Source organism: Nelusetta ayraudi, unplaced genomic scaffold (assembly GCF_046127955.1).
Source record: "Nelusetta ayraudi isolate G7.1 ecotype Tasmania unplaced genomic scaffold, CSIRO-AGI_Nayr_v1 ptg000135l, whole genome shotgun sequence".
Taxonomy (NCBI): Eukaryota; Metazoa; Chordata; class Actinopteri; order Tetraodontiformes; family Monacanthidae; genus Nelusetta; species Nelusetta ayraudi.
This window is the reverse complement of record NW_027466185.1, coordinates 22,868,112-22,890,050: the sequence shown is the minus strand read 5'-3', so window position 1 is coordinate 22,890,050 and position 21,939 is coordinate 22,868,112. Positions and strand designations below refer to the sequence as shown.

The following is a 21,939-nucleotide window of genomic DNA, read 5'->3' as shown; positions in this document are numbered from 1 at the left end:
GTCTATGGGGTGAAATTTCAACTTTGTCCTAGAGACATGGGGCCACTTGCTCTTTCATCAGGAGCCCCCAAGAAGCGCCCACAGCAAATTTGGGGCTTCTAGTACTTGAGGAACCCTAACCCTAACCTTAACCCTAACCCTAACCCTAACCCTAGCTTCAGCCTTATTTCAATGCAAGTCTATGGGGTGAAATTTCAACTTTGTCCTAGAGACATGGGGCCACTTGCTCTTTCATCAGGAGCCCCCAAGAAGCGCCCACAGCAAATTTGGGGCTTCTAGTACTTGAGGAACCCTAACCCTAACCTTAACCCTAACCCTAACCCTAGCTTCAGCCTAATTTCAATGCAAGTCTATGGGGTGAAATTTCAACTTTGTCCTAGAGACATGGGGCCACTTGCTCTTTCATCAGGAGCCCCCAAGAAGCGCCCACAGCAAATTTGGGGCTTCTAGTACTTGAGGAACCCTAACCCTAACCCTAACCCTAGCCCTAGCTTCAGCCTTATTTCAATGCAAGTCTTTGGGGTGAAATTTCAACTTTGTCCTAGAGACATGGGGCCACTTGCTCTTTCATCAGGAGCCCCCAAGAAGCACCCACAGCAAATTTGGGGCTTCTAGTACTTGAGGAACCCTAACTTTAACCTTAACCCCAACCCCAACCCTAACCCTAGCTTCAGCCTTATTTCAATGCAAGTCTATGGGGTGAAATTTCAACTTTGTCCTAGAGACATGGGGCCACTTGCTCTTTCATCAGGAGCCCCCAAGAAGCGCCCACAGCAAATTTTGGGCTTCTAGTACTTGAGGAACCCTAACCCTAACCTTAACCCTAACCCTAACCCTAACCCTAGTTTCAGCCTTATTTCAATGCAAGTCTATGGGGTGAAATTTCAACTTTGTCCTAGAGACATGGGGCCACTTGCTCTTTCATCAGGAGCCCCCAAGAAGCGCCCACAGCAAATTTGGGGCTTCTAGTACTTGAGGAACCCTAACCCTAACCCTAACCATAACCCTAACCCTAACCCTAACCCTAGCTTCAGCCTTATTTCAATGCAAGTCTATGGGGTGAAATTTCAACTTTGTCCTAGAGACATGGGGCCACTTGCTCTTTCATCAGGAGCCCCCAAGAAGCGCCCACAGCAAATTTGGGGCTTCTAGTACTTGAGGAACCCTAACCCTAACCTTAAACCTAACCCTAACCCTAACCCTAGCTTCAGCCTTATTTCAATGCAAGTCTATGGGGTGAAATTTCAACTTTGTCCTAGAGACATGGGGCCACTTGCTCTTTCATCAGGAGCCCCCAAGAAGCGCCCACAGCAAATTTGGGGCTTCTAGTACTTGAGGAACCCTAACCCTAACCTTAACCCTAACCCTAACCCTAACCCTAGCTTCAGCCTTATTTCAATGCAAGTCTATGGGGTGAAATTTCAACTTTGTCCTAGAGACATGGGGCCACTTGCTCTTTCATCAGGAGCCCCCAAGAAGCGCCCACAGCAAATTTGGGGCTTCTAGTACTTGAGGAACCCTAACCCTAACCCTAGCCCTAGCTTCAGCCTTATTCAATGCAAGTCTATGGGGTGAAATTTCAACTTTGTCCTAGAGACATGGGGCCACTTACTCTTTCATCAGGAGCCCTCAAGAAGCGCCCACAGCAAATTTGGGGCTTCTAGTACTTGAGGAACCCTAACCCTAACCCTAACCCTAGCCCTAGCTTCAGCCTTATTTCAATGCAAGTCTATGGGGTGAAATTTCAACTTTGTCCTAGAGACATGGGGCCACTTGCTCTTTCATCAGGAGCCCCCAAGAAGCGCCCACAGCAAATTTGGGGCTTCTAGTACTTGAGGAACCCTAACCCTAACCTTAACCCTAACCCTAACCCTAGCTTCAGCCTTATTTCAATGCAAGTCTATGGGGTGAAATTTCAACTTTGTCCTAGAGACATGGGGCCACTTGCTCTTTCATCAGGAGCCCCCAAGAAGCGCCCACAGCAAATTTGAGGCTTCTAGTACTTGAGGAACCCTAACCCTAACCTTAACCCTAACCCCAACCCCAACCCTAACCCTAGCTTTAGCCTTATTTCAATGCAAGTCTATGGGGTGAAATTTCAACTTTGTCCTAGAGACATGGGGCCACTTGGTCTTTCATCAGGAGCCCCCAAGAAGCGCCCACAGCAAATTTGGGGCTTCTAGTACTTGAGGAACCCTAACCCTAACCCTAACCCTAGCCCTAGCTTCAGCCTTATTTCAATGCAAGTCTATGGGGTGAAATTTCAACTTTGTCCTAGAGACATGGGGCCACTTGCTCTTTCATCAGGAGCCCCCAAGAAGCGCCCACAGCAAATTTGGGGTTTCTAGTACTTGAGGAACCCTAACCCTAACCTTAACCCTAACCCTAACCCTAACCCTAGCTTCAGCCTTATTTCAATGCAAGTCTATGGGGTGAAATTTCAACTTTGTCCTAGAGACATGGGGCCACTTGCTCTTTCATCAGGAGCCCCCAAGAAGCGCCCACAGCAAATTTGGGGCTTCTAGTACTTGAGGAACCCTAACCCTAACCTTAACCCTAACCCTAACCCTAACCCTAGCTTCAGCCTTATTTCAATGCAAGTCTATGGGGTGAAATTTCAACTTTGTCCTAGAGACATGGGGCCACTTGCTCTTTCATCAGGAGCCCCCAAGAAGCGCCCACAGCAAATTTGGGGCTTGTAGTACTTGAGGAACCCTAACCCTAACATTAACCCTAACCTTAACCCTAACCCTAACCCTAGCTTCAGCCTTATTTCAATGCAAGTCTACGGGGTGAAATTTCAACTTTGTCCTAGAGACATGGGGCCACTTGCTTTTTCATCAGGAGCCCCCAAGAAGCGCCCACAGCAAATTTGGGGCTTCTAGTACTTGAGGAACCCTAACCCTAACCTTAACCCTAACCCTAACCCTAACCCTAGCTTCAGCCTTATTTCAATACAAGTCTATGGGGTGAAATTTCAACTTTGTCCTAGAGACATGGGGCCACTTGCTCTTTCATCAGGAGCCCCCAAAGAAGCGCCCACAGCAAATTTGGGGCTTCTAGTACTTGAGGAACCCTAACCCTAACCTTAACCCTAACCCTAACCCTAACCCTAGCTTCAGCCTTATTTCAATGCAAGTCTATGGGGTGAAATTTCAACTTTGTCCTAGAGACATGGGGCCACTTGCTCTTTCATCAGGAGCCCCCAAGAAGCGCCCACAGCAAATTTGGGGCTTCTAGTACTTGAGGAACCCTAACCCTAACCCTAACCCTAGCTTCAGCCTTATTTCAATGCACGTCTATGGGGTGAAATTTCAACTTTGTCCTAGAGACATGGGGCCACTTGCTCTTTCATCAGGAGCCCCCAAGAAGCACCCACAGCAAATTTGGGGCTTCTAGTACTTGAGGAACCCTAACCCTAACAATAACCCTAACCCTAACCCTAACCCTAGCTTCAGCCTTATTTCAATGCAAGTCTATGGGGTGAAATTTCAACTTTGACCTAGAGACATGGGGCCACTTGCTTTTTCATCAGGAGCCCCCAAGCACACTGTTTCACTGTACAGCAACGGCCACCGGCTGCCAAACCAGGAAGGCTTTTCATTGCATGTCGGTCCGTCCGTCCAGCTCTCTATGAGCTTTTTCTTCGGCCACAGACAACAGAAACGTCTGTAGTTCTACGTTCGCCCATGGTACAGTTTCATAATCTTTTCAGTTTTTAATACGTGAAACTGTAAAAATCCACTTCGGCGTTTAGCTCCTTTAGCAACTCCGGCAGTTTTAGCTCCTGCAGAAACTCCGGCAGTTTTTGCTCCTTTAGCAACTACGGTAGCAACCTGCTTAGTGCACGGCGTCCAGCCACCACACTCGGCAGCCACTGATTGCACTCATTTTAAACACCTGAATCAAGCGCGCTTCGTCACATGATCACGACTGGCGGACGCACTGGCCGTGACGTCCGTAAATGACGTGGTCACGTGATCACAACAATTGTATAATAACAATAATAATAATAATAATAATAATAATAATAATAATAAATATTCAACCTGGGTTACAAAAACATCATCATAAAAATATAGTGGTGATTGGAGACCTGCACATCGACTTTGTTCAAGAAAGGGAACACTGTCTTGACACATAAAACACACTTTTTCAACTGTAACATCTGACACAGAACATAATGACAATAAATGTCAGTCTACTGTCTTCTCTGAGTGACAGAAAATTTTGAAAAGGTATTTTTCTATGTTCAAGAGGATGAGACATTGGTCTGCTTCATTAGTGTTTGTATGGAGCAGCAGTAGCGAAATTCCTCAAGGCAGCAGGAATCAACATAGCACCACTGTTGCTGTTTTTTCTCGCCTGTGGGCTTTTGCTGTTCTCCATCACTTTTTCCATCCTTGCGTTGTCATTCGTTGAGGGAGAAAGTGGAAGCGCTTGTTTTCATTCAGCTGATGTCCCGGATGAAAGGAATAGGACTCATTTATAAATGAGATTGCACAGAAGTATCAGTCGAGACTCAGATTTCCATACGATTTGTCGCACAGCCTTGTGATGGAGCCTGATTGTTTTTTCTCGACATACATAAAGTGTGTTTACTACGTAGACATATATACTCAATAGCGTGGATAATAGACTACCTGTATTTATGTACTATACCATGAGATTGATTGGTCTTAATGGAAACAAGTTTTACGAATAAAATCAAAATAATTAGTTTTAGTCATAAATGATGAGTGTATAGTCAATAAGGCATTTTAATCTTCTATTATTTAATAACCGATCTTTATGACATTACTACATACTTGCAACAGGGAGGCTAAAAAACCTCAATTACACAGTGAATACAATCAATTAGCTGGTTTAATTAGTCACCATTAACCCTGCTTGTTCGCAAAAGTATCTACATTCACTATATATTAGCACTTTGTGTTAAAATGAACAATTTATTGGTTTATCTATTATTTCTAAGGATTAAACTTGTTACACGCAGGAACACATAACCCTTTTTACAGGCTATTGCGCCATGCATTTTTTATGGAAAGAACATTAAACTGAATTTAATCCACTCCCTTCTCTCCTGTGCGGCATTTCCTGTTGCTCTCGAGCAAAGAGGCAAATTACAAACACAAAAAATAGCCACCGTAAGACACATCAGTCACATATTTTCATCCAATTCTACCCTCCAGATGCCAGAGACTCATTGCTGAGTCAGCGCTCGCCTCTCGTTAGCCTGTCGATAACCGAGGTTGAATAAACAGCCCTCGTCATTGGTCTCGTAGCGCAAGTGATGACGAGTGGTAAACAGCTAATGGATACGACCATTTCAAAGAGGACAGACAGATATGGAATGTTCCTCACAGGGCCAACTATATCCTGGGCCCAGTTATTGGTGAGCACCATCTGCTGGAGGAGGGCAAATAACAAATTCCTGTCTGGGACACGAATGAGTCACAACATCAAATAGAGACAGGAAACACAGAGCAGAAAAATAAACAAGTGGCTCCGTTCACTTACTGATTTCAGAATGATTATTTATTACAAAAAAAAAAATCTCAGTTCTAGTTGATGGCATTTACAGTGTGTGTTTGTTGTGCACTGCACAGGACTTTTTTTTAATTTTTTTTGTTAACCATGTTAGTTTAGACAGGTTACAGTGACAATGACCAGCATATACAAGAAGTTCATGTGTGACCGTACATCAATTTAAAAATAGTTTAAATTATCAGAACAAAACAAACTAACAAACAAAAACAAAACTCCAAATGTGCAAAACAGTAGCTCGGAGTAATTTGTCAGTCTGTCAAAATCTACAGGCACGTCTCTCCCAGACAGGAAACAGCTGCTTTTATTGCTCTGCTCAGAACCTTCACACTCACAAATCGGAACCTGACGAAACAATGTACCCCCGCGACTGTTCCAAAATCACAGAATTCATTGACCTAGGAGCAAAAAAAAACTTTCAGTAAAATTCCTTTTCCCCATTGTGACCAACAAACTCTATCCTTTAATGTTAACACTAACCTGCCAGATAAAGTGCGAAATTCTTCAAACGCCAATAAAAAATGCCTTTGAAACAAAATACACTCAGTCTTCGACTTCATCGATCCAAAGATGAAGCCAACTTTACAGGGTTCCAACATTGGCCCTCGAGACAAAAGGCAGTCGTCTGCTGTATCTTTATATCAACTTCTCATGCTGCAAACATTCACAAACATGAAAAGTGAGCCCATGGAGCACTGAAACCATCAAAAACAGATGGCGGAGGCATGATGTTGCTTCATCCGTCTAAAACACCCCCCAAGACTTAAAGATGGCGGCCCACTCATTTCAATGAAGTTGCTCACCCAGCACATACGCAGAAAAAGTTTTTGACTTTGCATTAGTGGGCCCGTAGAGCGTGCGCAGTAGTGCCACTTCCCATCATGCCTCTGTAACTCATATGATGTATTTGGCCAATCAGAACGATTCTGGAGAACGTCACTTACAGAGACGTCAGGATGCGTCCTTTTTTGCTGCAGTACCTCAAGTGACCACTGGGAAAAATCAGCGTGCCGCCATATTGCCAGTCCAGTTCTTATAATACGTCCACGGTCTAAAAGCTCCAAAACCACCATGACTGATTATCTATTGCCACTTCCCTGTTGTTGTCTCGCTCGTCTTACTGAGCTGTGGCTTCAGTTTATTGATCACCCAGTTCACAGTGCTATCATCATCCATAAAAAGAAAGAAATTAAGCAATGTTGTCTTTGCTTACCTTTCTGTTGATTTGTGAGAAATAAAAACAATCCTTTCAAAAAAAAAATATTTGGGTTGAGTCAGATTCAGTGGAGAAAATTTAAAAGTGTTTTTGCAGTGATTGCGTAAAGACAATATGTTGCAAGGTCAGATTTTACAGAGTGGACCTTTTCTGTCGCTGAATTTTGTGGATTTGTTTTATATAAGAGAACTACATCTCGCTGACAGACTTGGTCTGGAAGATGTTTTGAAATATACCTCATATCTTAAGGGCTTTCAGAGCTTAAGAGACGAAAATAGTTTTGCCTGTTACATAACAATGGAAACTTCAAGTAAACTGATTTTCTTTTTGCCCACAAGTCCATAGTGAAATTCGACACTTCTGCCAAGGCTTTACAAAAATAAAGACTGGTTTGGCTCCCACTGCGACAAGAAACATGTCGTTGAACTGTCACCACGGTCTTCAACTGTGTCCCACATCGCACACTTAAGTTAGTACGGTACGTACTGTCGGTATTACACTACACTCGGATGGATAGTGATGTCTCGGGTGGACCACTATTGTTTTTCGCAAAAACAATATTTTCATCCTCAGCTTTGCTTTCTCGTGCGTTTGACGGCAAACTGCAGACAGGCCCTTGATATGACATTTTACCACACATAATTCAAATGCACAGCTCAACTTTGTACCATTTTAAATGTAAAGTGTGAAAGCACCGCACGCACTATTTAGCGTGTCGAGGCGCACGATTTAAGACACAGCTGTCACACCCTTTGGCACGGCGCATTGCTGCATTATCCACTAATGCGCGCTGGAACCAAAGGGCAGTCGATGCTCGTGATGGCAATGTTTTGGTTACTGACTCAAGAGGGAAAAAAAAGTCAGTCAAGCTGAATAAAACTCTGATAGGAAAATCACCTTAATTAATAGTTATACACCGTATCATCAAAAAGACGTTGTACAGATATATTATTCTGGCCACACAAAACTAAAATTGGGTGTACGATCACCTTTTTTCTTTTTTAAATTTGTGTGAAACAAACTTTTAATTAATTTTGATGCTATATGCACTTAAAGCTTTAAGCAGTGACTGTGTGGAACCACAGCAGTGATTACATAACTGGTCAGTAGTGGCGTGTTGGTATCACACAGTATGAACAGTGCCAGTGTTTCAGCTCCAGCTGACTGCTCAACAGTCAGTCCTACTCTACTCTGGCCTGGAGGCCCGCACAAACCAGACTATTCCTGAGGCCCCGGGGCTTTCATGGCCATGCTGGCGCCAACCACTGCCGGATAGCTCCGGTTCCTCCTCATGCCGTCTGGCCCAAAAGGGGAGCCGGACCTGCGCAGCCCACCCAGGGGCCCCAGGATTGGGCTGGGACTCACTGCTCTGCCCCCCGAGGCTCCGGCCACTCCCAGCCTCTTCACCTTGTCCAACAGGTTGAGATTGTGGACGGTGACGCTCACGTCGGTCTGGCTTTCGCAGTCCCTCCCTCTCTGCCTGCCCCTCATCCTCCCCGTCACCTCCTTCAGAATGGAGCGGGCTGGCTTGGAGGCCAGGAAGTTGTCGTAGGACGGGCTCTTGAAGTCAAAGCCGGCGGGGTTCGGCGTGGCGGACGGCCCCTGGCCCGTGGGTGAATTTGGAGGCGTGGCGGGGCGCAGAGGGTCCGGGTATGGCGCCAGGTTGGGGGCGATGGAGGTGCTGAGAAGGACTCCCCCGATGCCCTGGCTGTACTCCAGGCTCTGGCTCTGGTGATACATAGCTGCTGAGATCCCTCTCTCCTGGAGGAGGCGGACCAGGCCCAGTGAGGTGCTGGTGGTGCGCGTCGCATCTCTGCACAAAAGACAGACATCAGAATCAGACTCAGAATTCTTTATTCACCACCGAGGGAAAATTACTTTTCGTTGCAACTCCAACTTGATGCGTACCAGTAGAAATAGAGAGCAAAAGTAGGCAATAAGGTAAACAGAAAAATAATATAAAATCAGTCAAACACCAAGTAGAAAAAAAAAATCAAACAAGAAAATGAAATTAATTATATAAAATATATTTTTACACACACACACACACACACACACACACACACACACACACACACACAATTTATTAGCAAATATTTCAAGATGCTCAAGAAAAATGTCAGCCACATCACTAAGATTTTGAATTTGAAAATTTAATGCCAACCTCCAATTTAATACTATGTGCAATTTGCTGCCGCCTGGTGGATGAATTGAAAATCGCAATAGAAAACAATATCAGTGGATTGCGTTTTATTCAATTATTACACAGGTTATTTTAGTACATTAACTATTATTAGTAGTCGCAGCAGTGGTGCAAAGTTTGAATATTTTATCACTACTGATTTTCCCTAAACTTTCTTAGTATTGCGATGCCCAATCAAAGGTGATCGCTCCCTAATTCTCTGACTGCCATCAGAGAATTAGGGAGAGCCTATCAAACGTTGTCGTTTGATAGGCTAGATGTACAAACTTGATCCACGTGTGGGAAACACTGAAGTGACAAACAAAGTTTGGCCCAATCTCCCTCCAAGGTTTTTTTTCTTCGAAGCAGAAAGATGTAGGAGAAAACTCCAAAGAGGCAACTATTCAACTGGTTCTCTGATTTTATAACAATAAAAAAATATGTCGAGGGAGCAAATATTGTGGTGTGTTTTGAACCATGCCTGAGATTAGTTGAGGATTCTGATGGCCTGAGACTGAGCCTGCGGGGCGTGCAGGGCGTAGCAGCAGGAGTTGCCAACAAGGTGCTGGTCATCACGCAGGAGGACGATGCAGGGACCGGGTTCAGGCTGGAGAACAAACAAGAATGAAGAAACGATAAGAAGAAGAAACTTGCTGCTAACTTAAATGTCAACGTCTTGGAGCTACGACTACATGCACAGCTTAATTAGGCCTTGCTCAAAATTAATTTTCTCATCGAATCCCACTTCTCTCCTTGTCCCAGTTTACATGCAGCTGAGAAAATCAAATTATTGTTGGGAACGTGTCATCCTCCCCACACTAGGGGGCGACATGAGTCTTTTCAGCATGTTAACTTCCAGGTAACCTCTTTCGTCGCAAATTAAGCGCGATACAACACCGGTGTTATGTCTGTATTGGTCTTAAATTTACCAAGTTTCTTCACTGAACAGCTGCAGATGTGCTTCGCCACCGTCAGCAGATTCGTCAGAAATTTACAAACGTACACAACATATTACTGGCGATTTTACTGTCAAAGCCCACATCTACCACAGCGAATATTCTCTTGTAGTGAGCGCTACGTACTAATGACATTTTTTTTTTTTTTTTAAAGAGAGGAAATATAATATACGCAAATTTGGGCTGGACTTCATTTCACCCGAATAAAAAACTCAGTAAAATATATGTACTTAGTAATATAATAATACTGTGGGGAGGCCGAGCAGCTCCTTCAGCTCCAGACTGCTGCACCCTCTGTGCAAGAAGGAGTGGCTACCGCAGGTCATTCCTCCCTGCAGCCATCCTGCTTTACAACTGCACTCAATAAATTCACCTTGTCAACCACTTAACATTTCAGAAACGTGTCATAAAACACTTATTTATATCAAGCATCATGCAGACAACTGTCAATAATCAAACTGTTCAGAACATGTAAATATCTTGTATTTATATTTTTTTCCTTCTCTTTCCTTCACTTTTTGTTGCTGTAGTTAGCAAATTCCCCCAACATAGGATTAACAAAGGTGTTCAAATATCATCAGGATATATATTATGAGGGAATTTATGAGCCCAATATTTGGTTTCTTGTGGCGTACCTCGGGGTCACCCTTGTTTGCTCGTCGGTTGGATGCAGGATGCGGCAGGTTGTGAAGGTGTAGGTGGAGCTGGTGTGGGCCATGCATTTGCCAGGGTAGTACACAGCTTGTGGGGGCAAGAACACAGGGCAATGGTTTAAAGAAGCATCCACAGGTGGTGGTCAGACAGTGGAATAATCCAGTGTGTCCTCCTCACCCATGGCGTCAGTGTTGCTGAGGTGCGGCGAGGGCGACGGGGAGGGTGGGGAGGGTGGAGCGAGGGTCCACGCAGGCTTCGCGGGATTGGTGGTGGCGGCTGCAGCGGCGGCAGGAGGGGCGGCTGGTGTGGCAGAGGCAGACGAGGTTGGAAGGTTCTGGAAGTATTGCTCCCCCGGTTCATCCTCCTCCAGGCCTCCCCATGGATACGCCTGGAGACACACAGGGCATGGAGGCACGTGTCATATCAGGGTGTTCACAGAAAGGTCTGGGAGATGTATATTAGCGAGGTAAGATTGCCCTTTGTGACATCACAGTAGTATTGTCGTACTTGAGATTAGTCTTGGTCTCGAGATCACAAACTTGAATTTAAAAAAGATACTGGTAATTTTTTCTGTTTTGTTGTTATTTTTATTTGATAAAGTCTTGGTCTTGTCTCAATCTCGATGCTCTCTAGTCTTGATAATGTCTTGGTCTCAGTTGGTGCGGTCTAGACAACAACACTGCATCACAGGGAGCTGATTTTTTTTAGAACTTCATATTTTAGCAATAAAACCAGGAAAAATTTGACTTTACTGGGGGAGTTTTCAGACATACTGGAGACACTATGTCAATCCTGGAAAACGTCACGTGGTTAAGTGAATTTCAGTAGTATTATATTTAAGTCTGTCTGTTTACCTGAGAATAAATTGTTTAAATTGAAGAGGATTTAAAAAAAAATGCTCCCTATTTCAATTACACAATGCAAAACTGAGACTACTCGAATCAACGTGGTACATGGAACACCTTTGTAAATGTGGACATCAGCACACAGACCTGTTCCAGCTCCAGCTCCAGGGGCCTGTAGCCCTTTGGCACCACTCCTGGCCTGGCGTCCAGGATCACACCAAGGTGTGGCTGTGCTAACTGCTGCCAGTGATGTAGGGTGGCAGAGCCTGCGAGAAACAACGGCAGGAACTTCAGAGATGCAAGAACACTGGACATGTTGCTTCAAAGGGAGCTGCTCCTTTAAACTGCTGACATTTCACAGTCTTGGCTTTCCACATTTGTGAGGAATTATGTATCATCTTTGCAGTGACACTGCTTTGTTCTGAAGCTTCGTTTCAAAGAGTTGTCAGGCGTTTACAGAGTAACCAAGAGGGGAAATGCTTTGCATTATAAGAAAGATCAATCTGTGACTCAACCAATTTCTTCTTTAAACATCTAAACTTTGTGGCACTGCTGCAGTACTTACAATACTATACTGTGCTAAACTATACTTGCTACTACAAAAAAAGTTAACGTCTAAGCCAACTCATGACAAATTATCAATTAAAAAAACATGTCCCTCATATACAACAATAAAAACCAAAACAACCGCAAGCTTAAAAGCATGAAAGCTTCTATTAAAGTGACAAATGGCAGAGGAGTGAGATAAAAATGAAATGGAGGATTGTTAGAATGAGAAAAAAAGGTTTTTATTTTTCAGCGACATGAAACAGGGATGACAAACAGCAGCAGAGTGAAGAAGGCAAAACAAACAAAGACAGAAATAAATAGTGAAATGAAAGGTGATAACAACACAAAACAGTAACAATGTTAAAAAGAAGAAGGTGAAAAGCAAAGAACAAAGATGGATTGGCCCGCAAGCGGACGACAGAGGGGTTGATGTTTTTCAGCCATATCACCAGCAGGGGGCATCACAGGGCAGCAGCAGCCTCCCGCAATAATTTGACCGAATGGTCAAAGACCCTCCCGGTTTGACTCGTGACTTCCGTTATTGAAAACAGCCTCATCAGTGACGTCAAAGCCTCGACTCTTCCCTGTCGATTGCGTTGTTAATTCAACAGTGTGAATTTCCCCCTTCTGGCCTGACTTCTGTTTGACATACAGTGCATCTGGTGTTGCTTAGAGTTAAGACAGCAAACAAAACAAGCCAGTAATCTGTCTGCAGCTGCATGAATAATGTCGGGCCTACAGCCACCCTCTGGGCTGCGTGTCTCTGTAATAGCTGCACGGAGATGCAAAGCTGCCCGACTTGTGACGGTGCATCAGGGACCAGAAGGAGTCGAAGACCATCAGCGACAGCGGCCTCTCCTTCCTGCCTGGCGCTGCCTTCGCCTTCCTGCTCCCTGCCCGGTCCCTGGCCCACCTCTTGCCCCGCTCCCGCTCCATCCCGGCTCCGGTCTTCCTCACCCACCCCCACACTTTCCGCCTCTCCCCGCCGAGGCTTGGCTCGGCGTCCCACTGGCTCTGCTCTGTCTCACCTTCCAGAGGCTTGACGATCTGGAGCTTGTCGGGGAGGTAGGGCCCCCGCGAGGCCCACACGTGGAGGTTGCCCAGCGACATGATGCTCTCGGACGGCGTCAGCGCGCCGTCCTGGCTCAGGGCCACGTGCGCGCCCCTCGGCCCGCCCCGCCTCCAGTCCCTCTCCTCCTCAAAGAAGCGTCTCTCGCTCAGGTTGTTCTGCCGGCGCAGGGACAGGCGGCGCAGGGCGAGGCGCAAGTCCTCTGCTCCGCTGGCTTTCTTCTCCTGGACGTCGGCGCTGCTGAGGACCCAAAAAACCCCAAACTTTTGAACGGCAGTGTACATGGAAGTATTTTTTTTTTAGAAATATAACACATAAATAAGTTAAAAAAAAAAGATATTGAATATAAAATATATAAAACACCTCTATATTTACAGAATGAAAGGAAATATACAAGATGAGTTGAGGGAGAGCTCAAATCTGTTCAGTCTCTCCTCACCTGTCCTGATTGGACGCCGTCTCCATCAGGATGCTCTGGGCTCTGTTGTCCAGGGTGCCGCCGTCGTTGCCCAGGTCCCCTCCGTACATGCTGGAGTGGGGGCTGGAGAGGCTGCTGGACTGGGGGGACGTCCTAGCCGAGAGCGACTGGTTGGAGCCGGGGATGTTGGAGCCGGTCGGAGTCAGCGAGCGCTGGCGGACGGTCTGGTTGACATTCTTGACCGTCTCGAACACACGCCTGCGATGGCTTCTGGACACAACCAAATACAGTGTTAGTATTAGCCCCATCTTATTCTTACCTTTTTTGTTTTTTTTGGCCTGTGCATGGATCTTCTTCAAGTTTCAATGACGTGTAATTCAACAGATATGAGGAAAATTTAGTATTGAGCACTGTTGCCTAGCAGCAAAGGCCATGGGTTTGAATGGTGTGAATGGTTGTTAATCTCTCTATGTGACCCTCTTACAAACTGCTGACTTGTTCAGGCTGGAACCCTGCTTTCACCCAGAGACAGCTGGGATAGGGACCAGCACCCTCGTGACCCCAAATAACTATTAGTTCCAGTCTGGCACATTTTTTTTTTATTTTTTTTATTCAAAAGGGCATAGTTTTTTTTTGTCTACACACAAAGAGGACATGTGAAACATTTGGTGTGTGAAACTAATCCAATGCAGCATCCTAACATACTTCTGCTCTTCACACTCTGGGTCATCCAGGCTCAACTCCTTCCTCATTGTCCCCTCGATCTCAGCAGCCAGAGAATCCTGCGACACAGCAAGTCGGAGATATGAAAAAAAAAATCCAAGCGAATGCATCTTCAGCAGCGCAGTAACCACACCCCCAGACTACCAAGATGACGGCCCATTCATTTCAATGAAGTTGCTCACCCAGCGCGTACTCCAATAAAGTTTTTGACTTTCGCATTAATGGGCCCGTAGAGGCCCATAGTGTCACTTCCCATCATGCCTCTGTAACTCACATGATCTATTTGGCCAATAAGAACGATTCTGGAGAACGTCACTTACAGACACAGACACAGTACGTATGATCTATGGTCTTTTCTGCTGATTTTCTGGCCTTTTTCATTTTTTTCAAATTACTAAAAGTCCATAACTGAAAAATCTACAACAAAAGATTTGCTATGAATTGTGTTTCAGGTCACACTCGTCTGCAGCCATTTTAAAGGCGTTTATTTTTGTATTGCGGTCTATGGGAAAAATGCTTTTTGGGCCCATGGGATTTCTTTGCTGCAGTACCTCGAGTGGCCACTGGGGGAACCACCCCCCCCCCCCCAATATTGCCAGTCCAGTAGCCAGTTCTTACAATGCATCCATGGCACTAACCCACTCACGGCCTCACCATGGGGTACAGCCCCAGCGGGTGGTAGCGTCGGGGAGTCCCCGAGGGGTAGTTCCTGTTCCTCAGGTTCTTCAGTTCCTCCTGGGCTTCGTGCAGCATCTCGATGCACTCGGAGTATTTCTCCTCCAACTCCTGAAGCTGTTGCGGGCGTTGAAGTACGATGCAGCGGTTAATGGAACGGGCAAGCAAGGAGAAAAAAGGTCAGGGCATCGCAATGATGTGGAAGTTACCTCCGCTGTAAGTTGCCTTTGGGCATCTTTGGCTGCCACCAAGTGTTGGGAGAGTTCTTCATTCTCCACCGCATACTGGGAAAGAAATGCACATGTACTCAAATCAGCAAAAAATAAAGAATAAAAAAAATCCAACGAAAGCTGAGTTGGTGGACGCGCCCACTCACAGACTTGGCTTTCTTCTGAAGATCTACGATCTGAGACAGCAGGTGTGTGATCTCCTCCTGCTGTCGGGAGGCGTCCTCGGTCTTTCGAGCCAGCTCCTCCGCGATGACAGAGATTTGAAGACTAGAAAGCTCTGAGAAGGAGAATGTATGGTCAGGACACTTGGTCTACCATGCTTTTGATTCTGGATGCGACGATACCCATACCAGCATCGGGTATTGATACCTGGGTTGAGTATACTATTGATTGTTACTCACGACACCCATGTCAGGTGTATATGAATGTATATAACAATTGTGTTAAATTTAAGTTTGTACTGCAGTGAAACTTGTTCTAGAAAAACATGCTGAGGAATGTTGTTCGAATAACAGAACTCAACAGAACAGAACATCTGTGGAAAAATTATTTCTGTAAAGTATTGGTGAGTATTGAAATGCTACTCCTTCTGTGAAAAAGTGGTTTCGGTCCATCCCTACTTTTAAAACAGATTGTGCACAATTAAGTATCCAAAAATCCTAGCGCATCTCCAGAAAAGGTGTATATTTAGCCCTCTGTTTGCAGCCTTTGGAAAAAGCTTCCTGTTAAAAGTGCTCCTACGTTGTGTCTCTCACGTATTTTTGAAAAACGAGGTGAGCAGTATAGATGCCTGGCTGAAGGTGCTGCTAAATTGTGAAAGGTATCTGTCCTCTTGTGACATCACAAAGGGCCGATCCTTTCTGCTTTGCCTTCCATGCGTTTGGAAACAAGTAAGCCACAAGATGGTCTCAGAACAATCTGTAAGCCTCGCCGGGTGAATCACTGACCTATCAGAGTTATGTGATGTCACAAAGGGCGACCCAGTCAAATTCAATCTAAAAAAATTAGAAGAGAGGATGACAAGTAATGACTTACTGAGCTCTTTCACACAGTCGTTGACGAGCTGCTGCTCCTTCTCCTCGTATGTTTCCGTCTCAGACTTGAGATGGTTGGCCTAAAAGCACACAGGCAAGATTAAAAAAACAACAACTGCATTCCAACAATCACCTCCTGCTTGTGTTTGTGTGCCCTTGCAAGGGGTCACCTCTGAGCGCAGGGACAGGTTCTCCTCTTCCAGGTCTTTGAGTTTCCTCTGGAGCGTGTCGCTGACAAAGCCTCCCGAGGCCGCCTCCGCCTTGTTCTTCCTGTCCATCGACATGGAGAAAAAACACAGACCGGACGCTCGTTCAGAAGATGTGGACGTAAGAAGAAAAGAAGGATGGATGAGCGGATGATGAGGATGGAACGCTCACGTCGGAGAGCTGCCGGACTCGTCCTCGCTCTCCTCGGCTGCGTTGGTGTAAAACTGCAGCAACTCATCCTTCAGATTCAGCTCGTGGTGCAACTGGGCCACCTGCAGGTGACAAATAGGATCAGCGGCTGTGACTGCGCAACAGGAAACGAACAAGGCTCTAGTCTTTTACATGTTGTGAATATCTGTTAAAGTTGAGCAAATACAATTACAAATGCACTAAAAATGTTTTATCTTAAAAACACATTTCCTTGCCGTCGCTTTGATTTTTCTTCATAGACGTTTCCCTTTTTTTTTTACTAGATTGTTTTCATCCTGCTTATTTGATATCCTGTCAGACTTATCAATCCAGTCAGTTTACTCGTTTTATGGGAGTGACAACTTAAATTTGTAGTAGAAATGCAATGAAATTGTCCTAAAATTCCCTGGCTCTTTAAAAGCAGTGTGACCAGTCAAACCCTAAAGAGTGTTTTTAATGTCTTGACACAACTTAACATTGTTTCAACGCTCATTTTCACCGAAAAGGTTGGCGGAATTTTAATGGTGTTGGAAATGGAGCTGCTAATATCAAGACACAGACATAAAAATTTGGGAAATTTGAAAAAATACAGCTTGCATCATGGATTGTTTCAATAATTCTAGTATTACTTCAGGATTTGCTCAAACTATTTGTGCGACCTTGTCGGACTGTGCAGAATGTGTGCGAGTGTGAGGGCAGACCTCTTCTGCGATTTGTGCCACTCGTTCCTCCAGGTAGTCATTTTGCTCGGTTAGAGTTCTGTTCTTCTTGAGCAGCGACTGGCCGATTCTTGCAGCCAACTCCAGATCCCTCTCTTTCTGTCGGATGGAGAAGAGAGGAGACAGATAGTGGTGACGTGTCGCTGCGATCGGTGTCAGTTGAAAGCATTTGCTCTTTCGAAGAAAATGTACCAGTGCAATTTTGATGCTGCTAATAACCTTTATTATTAAAGTACCATGAAAACCAGGAAGCAAACACCGGGCACAAACATATAATACACTACACAAAGGTCTAAAGGTCTCACAGATAACATTTATCTTGTGTTGTTCCTTGATGATGTTAAATGAATAAACGTAATTAAAAAATGTTTCCCAGTTTAGCTACAATTCGCACATTGAAAAACCCAAGAGAATCACCTCCTCCAGCAGACGTGTGACAGCATCGATGTCATTGTAGGTCTTCGTCATCTGGCCCACTCGGTCTGCACATAGCACTGTGATAAAGAAGAAAAGAAGCAGGCTCACAACCACGTTACGTAACACACAAACAGTACCAGTTTGAAGGACCGTCCTATTGGAGGAGTTGCGGGTCAGCTTTAGGATGTAATACGTTATTGACACAATGTTACTGCGTCAAGCTGCAGGGTAGAGCGGCTGTTTTCCATGGCGCACAGTAGCCGCTGTGTCACCCCCCGGTAATGGCTCTAGTATTGACCGCAGAGGATGCCATCGACGGCACGTTGTGCACAACATGTTGAAAACATTGCGGTTGACTTTTGAAATCCCGTCCGTCACGCGTCGCCGAAGTTCTCGCGGGATGTAAAAATTCACTCTTTCCAGCATTTCGAACAACAACATGTTTCTCTAGTCCGTCGGTGAACTCCCCAGAAATTTAAAGTCCATTCTTTCCTTCTTTTGCTAGCGCCACTTTGTATTTTTACTGGAAATCATCCCCCCATGATGTCACGGAGGGTTCAGATTTCTCACCGACGTCTCTTGATATTTGTTTTGTCTTGCAGAAACAGTTTAACAATCGCTTTTTCCTGTTTTGTGGGTGTTGGAATGTTTCTAGGACAATAACCCGGAGCATATAAAAAGAACTACTGCAATTGAACAGAAAAAACGCCCAAAAAACCCAAAGGTATAAAAGCAAGCACCTAATATGGCATCATTGCATAATTACGGTCAGCCATATCAGCACGCACAAACGCACAAAGGATGTCGTTGGGTGTCGACCGATATTCCATCGCAATTATTCATCCATTCATTCCATTCAGCAGGGAAATCAAAAGCTACAGTGGCTCGAAAGGAAGAAACAAATTAAGCTGCAGTCTGAACACATAGACTCGTTCTCTCTGTTACCTCTCTTGTCCTCCTTACAAAACCAGCCATCCCTCGCTAATCTGCTCAGCTCACTCTCGCTGTCCATCTCCTCCACCGGCTCCACAATAACCGATGGGCGGAGAGGAGAGGAGAGGAGAGGACCACCGCGCCCGACGCATCTATTGCCGTCCCCCTACTTTCCACTCTCTCACTCTGGCGCTCTCTCTACCGGTTCTACTGAATTAGCCTCCGCCCACACGGATGCCCCTGTGAGAGAACGAGGGGGAGGAAGAGAAAGTGTAACCATCACACACCACATACCACAGATGTGCACAATGATGTGTGTGCAATCACTGCAGACTCATTACCAGCAATTTGCTGTTTGCAGAGTGGTTGGTGTATGTCCTGCCGGCCAAGTAGCTGTATTTGACTAAATAAAGTTTTTTTTTTAAATTATTATTTAAAACTGGGATTTCCTGTAGATTAAGGCAAGGCATCTCAGATTCTAGTCTAGGATGCAGATCAGTTAAAATCTGCACAATAATTCATAGCAGTGCCTGAGTGCCGTAACATTTTTAGTGCTTTGTCTTTGTCTTTTTAAAAGGTGAACAGTAAATTCACTTAAACTTAAATATAAGTATCAATTTAAAAAAACGATTTCAGCAAGACAATTTCTGATGCCACACAAGAACAATAATTTATTTTGAAATGTATTGTTATTATTATCATCATCTTCATAATGAATGAATGAATTTTTTATTTAATTTAAAAATGAATTTAATTATTTTGCACTTTTATTGTTTCCTACATAATTCCATGTGTCTTGATACGTAGTTTTGATGCTTTCAGTAAGACACTGCAATGTCAATAGTCATGAGAATGAAAGAAAAGACATTAAATTCAAAGGATGTGTCCAAACTTTTGATTGGTATTGTATGTATTATTTAAGAAGTTCTGTTTTCTTCTTCAGAATACACAAAAAACCTTGCATTTCTTTGTCTGTCTGGCACGGCCACACACACCTTTACTCAAGGCCTTGACCCTGCAAATGCAAAGGATTGATCGTGTATTGAGGAAGAACCTGTGAACCTGGGTATGAACTCACAAAAGTATTTGAGGGTCTCGTCAATCTGCTCGGTGGTCAGGTCGATCCTGGTGTCCGGTGCGACCAGTGGAGTGTGCAGCCAGTCATCGTGGTCGTAGCCGTAGACCGTGTCGGCCCTTAAGCGGTACACCGGCAGCTGCTCCTCCAGGAGGCTGATGATCTCGAACTCGGGCAGGTCGGTGCTGTTGCACACATCTGATGGCCGCAAGGACGGAAAGTAGGAGAACGTTTCAGTCTATTGGTGCTTCGCAGTGTCAATTGTATTCACATTCTGTATTTTATTACCGTTGAAAAGTTGTCCACGTTAACTTTTAAATACAAGTATAGATGATGGTTAAAAAAAAAATTAAAAAAGTATTGATTCAACTCCTTTACTCACGTAAACATAAGAAAGTCAAAAGTATTTATTTTGCCATTATTGAAACAATATATTTGAATATGTTCAGATTTTGCAAAAATACAGTAGTTGCTATGAGTTTGCTACTCTCAGTACAATAGTTTTTGTTCTTTTTCAACTGCAGCATAACAAAACTGTGATGAATCATTATTGGGTGTTCACACTTTTAATAAAAAAATATGACCCACTTAGTAGCTCCACTTTAAAACTATAATACATAATAAATTCATTCCTTTTTACAGAATTTGTATCTTTTAAACCCTTTTAGACACAAAAGTAACATCATGTTTTTCCAGTATCAGAAGTAGAAAGTACAGATATTTGTGTACAAGTAAAATGTTGTCAGAAAAACAACTAGTCAAAGTACAGCGACCTGAAAAATGTACTTAAATAGGAGTATTGCCTTTGGTGGTTCTGGTGGTTGAATTATAATAGCATAACACTCAAAACAACCAACACTCCTTCCTTATTGCATTCGAAGGATGTTTGCTTTCATTTTTCATTGCCTGGGCTGAATGTTTAAGTAGCGGGAATGTTGAGTCAGCTGCACTTGCAAAGGACGCAAAAGCAATATGGAGCAGAAAATCAATCAATGCTACTAATGTGAATACTGAAACACTACTACAGTCATAACAACAAATACAGTGTGCAGAGTTTGGTGCAGGCAGCAGGAGTTGACAGGTAAAGTGTTTAGTGTCACACAGAGATGTTGAAAACATCCCACGAGATGACATGAAGACAAGCACTGTCGCCACACCTCCAGACTCCAAGATGGCGGCCCATTCACTTCAAATGAAGTTGCTCACCCAGTGCATACGCCAAAAAAGTTTTTGACTTCCGAATCATGCCTCTGTAACTCACGTGATGCATTTGGCCAATCAGAATGATTCTGGAGAGTGTCACTTAAAGACACGTCAGAACGAGCTGAGACACAGCAGCACGTACAACGTTGTGACGTTATGCTGGGAATAAACTCTTTTCTGGTGATTTTCTGGCCTTTATCATTTTTTTAAATGACCAAAAGACCATAAGTGAAAAATCTCCAATTGAAAGATTTGATATGAATCGTGTTTCAGGTCACAGTTGTCCTGTCACTCGTTTTAAAGGCGTTTATTTTTGTATTGCAGCCTATGGGAAAAATGCTTTTTGGGCCTATGGGATTGTTTTGTGCAGTCCCTCAACTGGCCACTGGGAAAAATTAATCGGTGTGCCGGCATGTTGCCAGTCCGGTATCCTGTTCTTACAATACATCCATGGCTGGCACACATACCTGTGATGGTCTCTGCGTCCCTGCAGTCTGGCGGCGGCTGCTCCACGTCAAGCTGGCTCACTTCGCCTTTGCTCACATATTGCTCTTCGTGGGCGCGACCCTGCTCGGGGTCGGGGTCCGGGTCGGGGTCGGGGGCGGGGGCCGTGGGCAGGGAGGGGGCCGGGGATGCCAGCTTGGCTCACCTCTCACTGTCAGAGAGATGAAGGGGCCATGGGCATCTGGAGCTGCAGCTCCACCTGCTGAGTTGAACGAGCAGGCGCTGGAACCTGGAGCAGTGAGAGAAGCGGGGAGGTCCACAAGCGCGCTTCTGACCGAGTGATCCGATGCCCACACCAATCAATGCGCCTCTCTGTCCCTGCAGAGTCTTTAACTTCAAGCACCGCTGCTGCTGCTGCCGCTTGCCAGAGCTGAATAAATCACCGGCCGTCGTCTGCCGGAGTGACTTCTCATTCGCCGGGAAATGGATTAAGAAGGGCGATGGAAGTTAAAAGCATCATCTTACGCGAGCGTAATGCAGTAAACAGGAAAATGAACGCTTTTGTTATCCCCTTTATGAAACTCCAGGCTGCACAGACTGCACAGAGTGAGAGACTGACTCCTTCAGAGAACAGGTACAGCAGTACTAATGCAT

General features: G+C 44.8%; 1 protein-coding gene across 2 annotated transcripts; it reads right to left on the bottom strand.

Moving 5' to 3' along the window:
* Positions 1 to 4,959: 4,959 nt before the first annotated feature.
* Positions 4,960 to 21,485, bottom strand: trak1b (trafficking protein, kinesin binding 1b). Of its 2 annotated transcripts, XM_076011703.1 has the most exons (18): positions 21,309 to 21,485; positions 19,642 to 19,836; positions 17,631 to 17,707; positions 17,196 to 17,312; positions 16,477 to 16,577; positions 16,269 to 16,368; positions 16,100 to 16,178; positions 15,211 to 15,341; positions 15,044 to 15,118; positions 14,814 to 14,951; positions 14,142 to 14,218; positions 13,458 to 13,706; positions 12,978 to 13,258; positions 11,548 to 11,666; positions 10,733 to 10,943; positions 10,537 to 10,642; positions 9,427 to 9,552; positions 4,960 to 8,576 (listed from the first exon to the last, which is right to left on the bottom strand). In XM_076011703.1, exons 3-18 carry the CDS (start codon positions 17,679 to 17,681, stop codon positions 7,982 to 7,984), a joined length of 2,556 nt encoding a protein of 851 aa, XP_075867818.1. In that variant the 5' UTR covers positions 17,682 to 17,707; positions 19,642 to 19,836; positions 21,309 to 21,485; the 3' UTR covers positions 4,960 to 7,981. The 2 variants fall into 2 exon arrangements, with proteins under 2 accessions (XP_075867818.1, XP_075867816.1); XM_076011701.1 differs by lacking the exon at positions 21,309 to 21,485 and having other exon boundaries at positions 12,978 to 13,255; positions 19,642 to 19,774.
* Between the last annotated feature and the right edge of the window lie 454 nt (positions 21,486 to 21,939).

What these genes read in the sequence shown, in the direction of transcription:
- trak1b (XM_076011703.1), bottom strand. Translation starts at nt 17,681, where the DNA reads ATGACGAAGACCTACAATGACATCGATGCTGTCACACGTCTGCTGGAG. An exon ending in CGACTGTGTGAAAGAGCTCA is followed by an intron (nt 15,342 to 16,099) that starts GTAAGTCATTAC and finishes TCTCCTTCTCAG; the next exon opens with AGCTTTCTAGTCTTCAAATC. An exon ending in AAAGGCAACTTACAGCGGAG is followed by an intron (nt 14,952 to 15,043) that starts GTAACTTCCACA and finishes CGCCCGCAACAG; the next exon opens with CTTCAGGAGTTGGAGGAGAA.